Source organism: Lates calcarifer, linkage group LG9 (assembly GCF_001640805.2).
Source record: "Lates calcarifer isolate ASB-BC8 linkage group LG9, TLL_Latcal_v3, whole genome shotgun sequence".
Taxonomy (NCBI): domain Eukaryota; kingdom Metazoa; phylum Chordata; class Actinopteri; family Centropomidae; genus Lates; species Lates calcarifer.
Genome location: NC_066841.1, coordinates 381780 through 392771, shown reverse-complemented (window position 1 = coordinate 392771; position 10992 = coordinate 381780). Strand labels below are relative to the sequence as shown.

At 41.3% G+C, this 10992-nt stretch overlaps 2 protein-coding genes across 2 annotated transcripts; both read left to right on the top strand.

Annotated features, from left to right (window-relative positions):
* The first annotated feature begins 138 nt into the window (after positions 1-138).
* On the top strand, positions 139-4845 carry marchf5l (membrane-associated ring finger (C3HC4) 5, like). The gene is made up of 7 exons (XM_018694781.2): positions 139-282; positions 923-1004; positions 1458-1660; positions 1789-1919; positions 2014-2185; positions 2638-2804; positions 3012-4845. The coding sequence occupies exons 2-7, from the start codon at positions 976-978 to the stop codon at positions 3174-3176; spliced, it is 867 nt and encodes a 288-aa protein (XP_018550297.1). The 5' UTR covers positions 139-282; positions 923-975; the 3' UTR covers positions 3177-4845.
* Positions 4846-5217: 372 nt separating this feature from the next.
* kctd9b (potassium channel tetramerization domain containing 9b) lies at positions 5218-10425 on the top strand. Its single transcript, XM_018694794.2, is given in 13 exon segments — positions 5218-5404; positions 5578-5699; positions 5788-5831; positions 6086-6179; positions 6312-6370; positions 6470-6598; positions 6678-6745; positions 6837-6932; positions 7030-7062; positions 7064-7180; positions 7359-7464; positions 7564-7697; positions 8051-10425. Coding segments are annotated over 13 exon segments (1167 nt in total). The 5' UTR covers positions 5218-5356; the 3' UTR covers positions 8168-10425.
* Positions 10426-10992: the final 567 nt, after the last annotated feature.

The following is a 10992-nucleotide window of genomic DNA, read 5'->3' as shown; positions in this document are numbered from 1 at the left end:
GTTATTGGTAGTCTGTGTAAGTACACTGACAGGCACTAGAACGCATCTTGGCCAATAAAACTGATTCTGGATCGTATTTTCACACTTGAAACTCAAATGTTCTACGTTTCCCACGTACCGTAGATGCAGCATGTGTCGTCACAGCCACCGACCAATCAGAAAGCTGATAAATCCCTCACTGGGCGGGACTTGTTTCGGCTGTAACCGATTCAGGACAACACAGCATTTTAGGATATATAATGTTAAAAACATTATACGTCTGGATATAGCGTCATTTTTCAGGTTGGTTCCATTGTAACATTAGTGTCATACAGCTGCTTTGTAAACTGACTTGTGGTTTCGGTTATACTGCTGACCCAGCTTAGTTGCCGTTAACTAACTAGCTTGATGTAAAAGTAAACAACTCTTTAGCTAAAGTTAAGCTAGCTCCTGTTAGCTTGCTAGCTTTTTCTCTAAGGTCAAAGCAGGTGATTTTAGTTTAAAGTGACGAAGCATCTTAAAGTCAGTTAAGTTAAAATACACAGACTGAAAGTGAGCGGTTGTGTTGATTTTTAGAAGCTGGAGCTGAAGTCAAGTCTTTACTTTTACTATTGGTTTCAGTTTATTGTCAATAGTGCTTCAAAGAAACTTTAGTACAGTTTTGAGATTCAAATTTATGGTACTTAATTTTAGAAAGAAATATTGTGTTTTTTACTCCACTAAATTTATTTTACAGCCAAACACATGAGAAGCCTATAAAACCAACAATAAGTAACACACACAAAACTGATGACAAATTACAGTCCTAATATCTAGTGCTTCTGTAAAGTTAATATTACACTCTGAAAGGAGTGCTTCTGTATAATTAATAGTTTTAATTTAGTATTCCAGCCAAAAATCGTGTTTGTGTGAATCAGTCAATGTGTAACTGTTGATTTCACAGGTCTGATGGGTTCATGAGAACATCTGAGAGAGCAGAGTCTGTTCAGCACCATCATGGCCCTCGCTGAGGAGCAGCCTGAGAAGTAAGACCTCACTTCCTGAGTGTGCAGTATGTCAGGCTCACTGCATCATTTCATTCTGCTACGGTTCTTCAGTAACAGAACTCAATGAACGAAGGCATTATAATTCTTAAAGTTAAACTCCTCAGTGTGTTTTCAGGTTTTGATGCCTTTAGTATCTTCAGAGGAGTTGTGTGAAGACTGATAAATGTCCTCAGGTGATGTCACCTGAGTCAGTGTGGGTCAAGTCTGAAGACTAGAAGTTTGAAAAGTATAAAAATCATGCATTGGTGTGTTACTGCAGTTTGCAGACCAGTGTGAAACCTCTGGCAGGAGTGTGTATCACATCACCTGAATGAGACACCTTAGAACTATATGTGTTTGTTTCCTAACTTGATTGACATGTTCAGTAATTTATAGGTGGTTAGTAAAAAGTGTTTCCGTCTGCCTGTGTGTGTGTGTGTGTGTGCGGTTCAGACACTGTTGGGTGTGTTTTGCTACTGAGAGAGATGACCACAGTGCAGAGTGGGTGAGCCCTTGCAGGTGTAAAGGCTGCACTAAGTGGATCCACCAGTCATGTCTGCAGCGCTGGTTGGACGAGAAGCAGAAAGGAAACAATGGAGGAGCTGTCAGCTGTCCACAGTGTGGCACTGAATACCATGTTATCTTCCCCAAGATGGGTAAGTGAAGCTTTTATCAGTCAAACAGGAGGAAATAGTGCATTAGTTGGGGACTATTTTCAGCGGTGGATTAATCTACATTTGGTCCAGTCTGATTCTTGAAGTGTCTGTTTCTCTTGTCTCCTCAGGCCCGTTGGTGTATTTCCTGCAGCAGGTCGACAAAGCTCTGTCACGGGCCAGTCCCTTCGCTGCTGTCGGGGTGGTGGTCGGGACGGTGTACTGGTCGGCGGTCACGTACGGAGCTGTGACTGTCATGCAGGTGCTCAGAGTTAACAATATACTGCACTGAAAGAATAGAACGGCAGAGAGTGTCAGGCTGTAGGATCCTCACCTCCTTTTATTGGCATGTGCAGGTTGTGGGTCATAAGAAGGGGCTGTATGTGATGGAGCGAGCCGACCCACTGTTCCTGCTGATGGGTCTGCCCACCATCCCCGTGGTCCTGGTCCTGGGAAAGATGATCCGCTGGGAGGATTATATAGTGAGGCTGTGGCAGAGATACGCCTACAAACGCCAGCTCCCACCAGGTACACAAACACACACATACTGCACCACATAGTGAACACTACATTAGTTGGAATGATCTACAAATAAAAACAAGATTTAGAATTGAGCTTGATGATTTGTGAGTAATTTGTGGTGTTCACAAATGCATCATCTGACCCCCAAACAGAAATCTAAAACAGATTTACAAATAAGTACATCCCAGGTTGAATAAATGTCAGTTTGTATTTCCAACTTCGTCCATAGCTCTAATGACATTTGCTTTTGAAAAGCTTCCTGTGCAGATAAATGTCTAACACATGTAGATCAGGTTTCATTTGTTCCTGGAGTTTTGAGATTCTGAGTCACAGTTGCGTTTAAGTGCTCATGGGAAACTTTAATGCCCAGCTTTTCAGGACATTCATGTTTAACTGGGATAGACTTTTGACCTGATGCTAGACAAATTGTCATAACCAGACTTTTTGTTTTACCCCAGGTAACAGTCGTTATCTGCCCCGAGTCCCTGCTGATGGACAGAGTGCAGGAGATCACCTCTCTGTGTCCAGGACTCTGTGTGGCGCTCTCATCTTTCCCTCCATCGCCAGTCTGGTGGGACGGCTGCTGTTTCGACGGGTGTCCTCTAATCTTCAGCGCACAGTCCTGGTGAATATACCTTATGTGCTGTACTGTATGTTTGACTTCCTTCATTAAATCACCTGAAAATGAATCCAGGCTGCTGCAAACATCAGACTACTGGAGGGTGTTTAACTTCTGTAGAGTCTTTTATTTGGACTGGAAATCATTCAGTTTCTTCAGTTTGATTTTTATTGATTACAGCTGACACCACTCGTTCTCACTCTTTCCCCACAGGGCGGCATCGCATTTGTATTGATCAAAGGAGTGCTGAAGGTGTACTTCAAACAGCAGCAGTACATCATGCAGGCCAACAGACAGATCCTCAACTACCCGGAGAGAAACGGAGACGGGCAGAATGAAGGCAGAGACGAGGACACAGAGGACAGTGGAAATGAGTAGTTTTACTAATTTGGATAGAGAACGAAAGAAAAGGAGCCAGAGATGATGATTCAAAACCAAATATATTTTAGCATAAAACACAGCGCAGAACTGAGGTGAGTGCTACTGTAGATGAGGAGAATGGTTTGGGTAGTGTGGGTAGTTTGATCTGCCTTATGTGGAAATAACCAGAACACTGTCAGTGAAGGATTTCCAGCCCAAAAATCTCAGTACTGCTGTAGAACTAACCCTGAAGTAGATATTCCCTCAGCTCATCTCAGCCTTAAATTTCAGTCTCAGCCACAGGGACACTTAGAGATGTTTATAAAATGAGATGTGTTGCCTTATCTTTTAACATGTAAAAGTAAAATAAAGAAGTGTAAGTCAGTGAGTTCAGGAGTGAACAGCAATGACCCGGTGTTTACATGCACTGAAATAACTGTTAAGTAACACCTTGAATGCAACACACCTGGTTTGATAATGGGGATGGAGAGAGTTGATTTCACAGGTAGATTTGCTCATGTCATCATGTGCAGGACAAAGACTTTAGACAGAGAGAGTGACTGTGACAGCAGAGCCATGGAACGAAAGGAAATATCATTATTAACTTGTAGAGACACTAGGGTTTGGTGATGTGGCCAAAAAAACTATCACAGAAAAAAAATCCCATCAGTCGGTAACAATAATTATCAAGATAAACGTCAAATTCTTTCAAGTTTAAAGGCAGATTTGAAGAGATTTTTTTTTCTTTATGGTTGATGATGAAATCTGATCTAAATATTCTAACTTGTAAATGCAGACCTCTGTTCCTGCAACATGATTGGCAGCTGTTGATTCATTTCTGAACATTTATTTACCATTGGTTATATTTATATCCAGGAAAATTAGAATGATTGTGATTGTTTTATTGCCCAGCACTAAGAGATACAACCTCATATTCAATGGAGAGAAGAGCAGGTAATGTCATGTCTGAATGGGCCTAAAGTCACTGTATTACTCGTACTGTTTCCAGCAACTGCTTCAAGATATTTTAATCCTTGGCCGGGCTCTAAGTGCACTGATTGTTAAATAAACGGGTGACAATCAGCTGACTTACTGTGCAATGACCCTCCATCCCTGATAGTGATGTAACTGACTTTAAAACTGACACACACACACACACAGGTATTTCTACCTGAGAGTAAAGCTCTGATACCTTTTTTAAATCGTTTGAATCTGACCTGCTGAATCAGAGCTGCGTACAGGCTGGAGAACTGGGTGCTACAGATGGTAGAACAGAGACTCAAAGCATTTCATAGTGTTACTGCACAGATGAAGCAGGGTGTGGTTAATCGAGTGAATGTTTGTGGCAAAGCTAAAGCAGAGTTGGTCAACCTCTGGTTCAGACTCCACAGGTGGTCGTTTGATTTGCAGATGTGTTCAGCAAAAACAAAAGATTTATTTTTTCTTTGGATCTCTTCATATTCTTAAACAGAATTTCAAATTGCTTTGGGTCAGAAACAACAAAGGTGCTCCTGGATCAGAGGTTTAGAAAGTGTTAATTTACTTTGAAAATTGTGTCCTCTGCTTTTGCCAAATGAACATGCTTTGGATCTTTAATTGCACAATGTGTGTTCTGTATATGTTGAAAGGAGCTCTTATTTTATGTCTTGGTGAGTAATTTGTTTAATAAAGCTCTTTGTAAAACAAATTCATCGACCTCTTTACTGAAATACAACCATGTGAACTTCCGGTCTGTTTTGCAACTTTATCCCTCTCTTGCTCTACATTTGGAGGGAGATACTATACTTTGCTTTTCACTACAATTATCTGGATAGAAAGCAGCAGATGTGTGTTTGTTTTCCAGTAAGAGTGTGTATTGTTCTGTTGTAATTTATATATAATATATTACATCACACATCACGTTTATTGTTAAGTTTTATGGTCGAAGTGTTCACTGAGGTGACTGGAGAAAAATAAAACAAATACAAAAATGTATTTATTTACTGATCCTTAACGGAGATATGGAGGTCCCGCCCCCTCCCTTTACTGATTGGCTGTTGCTTTTAATCTAAATCGCTGATTGGCTAATTCGGCTGCACTGGTCGTTTGAGCGGAGTCAGGAAATAGAAAAGGGGAAAAGAAGTGCCTGTTGCTAAAAAAAAACATGTATTTTGGATGAAACTCGCTGCATTTGACGGCCTAATAGATTTTTTTCCGCCATGAGAAGAGTCACATTGTTTGTCAACGGAACCTCCACAAATGGAAAGGTAAGCTGAGAAAGATAAAAGGGGGAAATAGGTGTTGGTTAGCCTCCGCAGACTGTTCATGCTAAACAAAATGGCTGGTTTTCACATCGGTGTTTCGAGCTAATGTCAAACATTAGGTCTGATATTCGGGGCTGTACCGTGAGCTGCTGTGTGTTATCGGTGTTATCATACAGGTGGTGGCCGTGTACGGCTCCATGGAGGATTTACTGTCCGTGGCCAGTTCCAAACTGGGGATAAGAGCCTCTAGTGTTTATAACGGGAACGGCGGCCTGATAGACGACATCACATTAATCAGGTAAAATCAGACAAACTGCAGCATCGTGATCGTTAGTTCAGTCTGGTTTGGTGTCATAAACTAATACTGTGTGTATCTGTTCCTGCAGAGATGATGATGTGTTGTACATTTCAGAGGGAGATTCATTTGAGGGTAAGAAGAAGAAGTATTCATTTAAAAATACTAATAGTATTATCTGTTTCATGCCGTTAAAGTATCAGAGAAGAATTAAAACTATCGAAACAACTAAAAGTCTGTTTAAACAGCTATGTTTACATTAATGATAACTCAGGTTTAGCATGTTCCAGAAAACACGAGCATCACCATCAGATACTTCTCAGTGTAAATCTTTGATCAGTTTCACTGTGTGTCAGTTACCTGCAGCGACTCTACCTGTGTGTGTGCAGATCCTCAGGATGACTTCAGAGATCCTGACAAGTGTCAGACTCACACTGATTGGCTGACGCTCAACGTCGGTGGACGCTGCTTCACCACCACGAGGTAAATATGGCTGCTGTGCATGTGTCCCATTCTGACAGTGTTTAAATAAAAACCTGCAAACAGCTGGACGTCAGCGGGACATGGCTGCCTTCTCTAACTGTAAATATGTCGTGTTTATGTTTGTTTCCTCAGGAGCACCCTGGTCAGTAAAGAGCCTGAGAGCATGTTGGCCCACATGTTCAGAGAGAAAGGTGACGTCACACTCTTTATGTCTTCAGCTGAAGAGAAATGATTCAGCTCTTTATTTTACTTCCTTCCTCTCTGTCCCTGTCATTCTGTATTTCACTCAGATGTCTGGGGGAACAAGCAGGACTCTCAGGGGGCCTACCTGATAGATCGCAGTCCAGACTACTTTGAACCCATTCTGAATTATCTGAGGCATGGACAGCTCATCATCAACGAAGGCATCAATCCACTGGGTATAAACAGACACGTGTCCAAACGTGTTACCACGTCCTCGATCACCGTGTTTTCTAACCTCCGTTATTCCCGCTGCAGGTGTGCTGGAGGAGGCTCGTTTCTTTGGCATCGAGCAGCTCGCTGAGCAGCTGGAGACCCTCATAAAGGTGTGTGAGTGTGTGAACCAAACATTTAGATTATGAATATAATGTGTATTCAGTGCCAGCAGTTTGACCTCCATGTGTTTTTCCTGTTCAGTCCTCTCAGCCCCCTGACGACCACTCTCCTCTGACCCGTAAGGAGTTCATCAGATTCCTGTTGGCCACGACGACCAAGGCGGAGCTGCGGTGTCAGGTAGACCGCCGACTGTTAGCTGCATACATGAACCTGAGTCTCCAGGTGAACCATGTGCACAGTCCCTTAGATTCTTTGTATGTCTGTGGTCCTGCAGGGTCTGAACTTTACCGGTGCAGATCTGTCTCGTCCTGGATCTGCGCTACATCAACTTTAAGATGGCCAATCTGAAAGGAACCAACCTGACCCACGCCAACCTGAGCGGGGCAAACCTGGAGAGAGCAGACCTGTCCATGGCGTGTCTCGATGTGAGTTGCGTTGGCTTTGTCATCGCTTCACTGGAAGATTAAAAACTGTCACTGAGCACCCCTCATCAGCGTGCTTCAACACTAGCCCTTTTCCTCATGTTTACATTTCTGTCTACACAAACTGACATAGTAGAACTGCTACCTCTGATGAATCTGTGTGTGTGTGTGTGTGTTGCAGGGTGCCAATCTGCAGGGAGTGAAGATGCTGTGCACCAACGCTGAAGGAGCTACACTGAGAAGCTGTAATTTTGAGGATCCTGCTGGGATCAAAGCCAATCTAGAAGGTGAGGCAGCCAATCACACATCACATGTTCTTTAGATAAACCCAGCTACATTACGTTTCTATTGAACTTACATGTGAATGTGTGTGTTGATGTTCTCAGGGGCAAACCTGAAGGGTGTGGACATGGAGGGAAGTCAGATGACCGGGATCAACCTGAGAGTTGCCACGTTGAAAAATGCCAAACTGAAGAACTGCAATCTGAGAGGAGCTACGCTCGCCGGCACGGACCTGGAGGTGAGAACACACACACACACACAAAACCCAAATGAAGCTACAAACGAATAAAACATGTTAATGGAAACATCTTCAAACCTGTCCCCATCCTGCACCCAGAAAGTTCAGCATGAACTGATCTGTCACATGCAGATATCTCTAAATCAAATCAGATTTTTTTTTATTTGATTTGCATTTTATTTAACTGTATTTACATTTCTCCATAAGGTCAACATTTGTTTTTAAATGGGCTCTATAAATAAATAAATTGGTTTGAGTGCTAGGACTTTATTTGGAAAGGTCCTAGGACTCCCTGAAATCCTCCCAGGTCCAAGCTCTGTTACACACTCAGGTCTTTTAATCTTTTTCTCCAGAACTGTGACTTGTCAGGATGTGACCTTCAGGAGGCAAACCTGAGAGGCTCCAATGTGAAGGGAGCCATCTTTGAGGAGATGCTGACTCCTCTGCACATGTCTCAGAGTGTTCGGTGAAACACCACAGTCTTCCACGTAGTGCTTTAAATCACAACATACTGTACGCTCCTAAAGCTACAGAGAGAAAGAGTCTCAGTACCTCTGACTAATGCGTGTTTCATGGTCCACAGGTAAAAACAAGATGTGAGTAAATTGGCTTCATAAATGTGTCTGTAGAATATTCTACAGTTATTTTCATTATCAGTTCATTGTTTTCTCTAATAGTCAGTTAGTTGTTTAGTTCAACAGTATGTCCAAAAATAGTGAAAAAATGTCCAAGGTGACGTCTTCAGATGTCTTGTTCTGTCCGGCCCTCAGTCCAAAAGCCAAAGAGATTCAGTTGACAATGATAAATAAAAGCACATTATCATATGTGAGAAGCTAAGTACAGAGAACCCGAAGAACAAAACATGTGTAACTGTCCAAATCCTCACAGTCTGGACTGTAAAAATCCATGCAGAAAAGTCTGACATCTTGGGTTTTTCACCAGCACCTGAAGGCAGCATCTATTTGTGGATCAGAAAATGTGAAGAATGTGACCCAGTCCACAGGTTTCAGGTTGTCTGTGCACACAGGCCTTTACCCACAAATCATCACACAGGTTTGTAAATCTTATTTTTTATCTTTGTGGCTCATGAAACACACATTTATCTGTGGTAGTGAGACTAACTTCCCTCCTTCTCATGATGACCAGTAAATACCAAACCTTGTATTTCGCTCTGAACCAAACACCACCAAGTGTCGACATGTGTCCGTTAGACATTGAAGCATGCTGTTGAATGTCATTTTAAAAAAATTTCTGCATCATCTTTGGGGAACGAAAACAGTTGTACAGCAAAATGACAAACATGTTTGTAGGTTCTGAATGTAGTATCAAACTGTTTATAGGAGTAAAGGTGTTGAACGCAGGTTTATGATATTCATAAGCCCTCAAAACTCTTTTGATTAGTTTTAATGTTGGTTCAAATACATTTTAATTAAATATAATAGTTGGCATGCTGAATTGTGGGAAGAATTAACTGCATATCATTGGTTTAACTGTTCCAGTGTCTGCAACACTGAAGGCTTCCTCTGCTTCAGGCTGAAAATATTCTGCAGTGTAATACTGAGAAACATAGTTTTTTATGACTGAAATGGAAGGTGGAACAAATACTAAAATTCTGAGACTTAAAGTATCACTGGTATTTTTGAACCTGGTGCAGTATTGATTAAGAACCGTGTACCAGGCGACCACCAACAGCTGCTGTAATGTAATGCAATGGACAGTCATCCACGTCAAAGTTCGTCCACTAAAGTGCTTATTTCTGCCACTGACAGGCTCAGATTGTTATTCTAAGTGTCTGACAACATGATGATAAGAGTCCTACAGAGACAGAGCTTTTTATTAAAGAGGAAGATCCAGGAACAGCTCTATATATCACCACCAGACTCCATTGACAAAAACAGGGATTTAACCAGGAGCTGCTGGAATACCACTGCCTCCATCTGTTAGTGTGTCTGTGTTACTGTGTGGTACTTTTACTTCAGTAAAGTATCTGATTACTTCTTCCACCACTGAGAGCCACACAGTAACACAGACACACTAACAGATGGAGGCAGTGGTATTCCAGCAGCTCCTGGTTAAATCCCTGTTTTTGTCAATGGAGTCTGGTAGTGATGTATTTATGGGAAAAAAGGTGTTTCTTTTTCTCAGAGGATGATAGTAATAATAAGTGTGAGTGTGAGAACTATATACTATACAATATGTTCAGTCTTTGTGAAATTATGTGCAAGTATTTGAACAAGCTCCTCCTCCATCATATTACCTCTGACAGGTGCTAACTGAAGCACTTTCATCCTGCACGTTGTCTTAATTATTTTGTGATAAAAATGAAAAGTAAAAATGCCTCATACATCAATTAAATATGAAAAAGATTGTGCACATTTATATCTTCAGTATATAACAAAATGTCAAAGTCAAAGTCAGATGTGTTAATGTTAAAATAAGAGTTTGGACGTCATGCTGATCATTTAACTGCTGTTTTTATACACATGATGTTTAGTTATTAAATATATATTTTAGTAGATGTCAAATCCTGCTGAACGGTGGTGTGTGTGTATAATGTTTTATATGTCTTTAATTCACTGGCTACAAGGACTCATTGCACGTTTCATGTAAACTGGTGTGAACTGTGAAACCACAGAGGTGCTAAACCTGAACTGTCCTGTCTCCTCTTCTGCTGTACTGTGGTTATTTTATGAGCAGGATGTTTAATAAATGTTTTTCTTAAAACTTCTCTTGTTCTTCTGCATGTTTTTGACAAACACAGTAACTGATTCTCTGGTACATGTGTAGAGTCCAGAAGAAGAGAGGAAAAGTCTTATTTCATCATTTTCTGATTCAGTTTTATACATTGATACCTCGTTACCCCAGCAGAGGGCAGTGTTCCCTCAGTGATGCAACTGTTAACAGTAAAAGGTTCATTTAAGAGTGTTGGCATCCCAGCATGAACATGTGTACCACAGTCAGTGGCAGACATACTTAGGTTCAGTGTGAACAACACTCTGCTTCAAATGAAAGTCCTGTGTTTGATTAAAAATACAGTTAGGTACAGATAGAACAAGATAGGAACATGGGACAAGCTCGCTATGCAAACTTTAATTTATTTCCTGAGAGGTTTCTGCACTGGATAACTTCCTCAGGTTTCTGAGAAGAGGAGAAAACTGCTCTTTCCACTTTAAGATAATTTAGGAGCAGCGACCGTGAGTCACAAGTAGATATTGCTTCATTCAAACGCACCTCAAGCCAGAAAATGTTGGGAACCACTGGGTGTAATTTATTTCATTACATAGGCCTATTATCT

What these genes read in the sequence shown, in the direction of transcription:
- marchf5l (XM_018694781.2), top strand. Translation starts at nt 976, where the DNA reads ATGGCCCTCGCTGAGGAGCAGCCTGAGAA. An exon ending in GCTGAGGAGCAGCCTGAGAA is followed by an intron (nt 1,005 to 1,457) that starts GTAAGACCTCAC and finishes TGTGCGGTTCAG; the next exon opens with ACACTGTTGGGTGTGTTTTG. An exon ending in GAGCTGTGACTGTCATGCAG is followed by an intron (nt 1,920 to 2,013) that starts GTGCTCAGAGTT and finishes TGGCATGTGCAG; the next exon opens with GTTGTGGGTCATAAGAAGGG.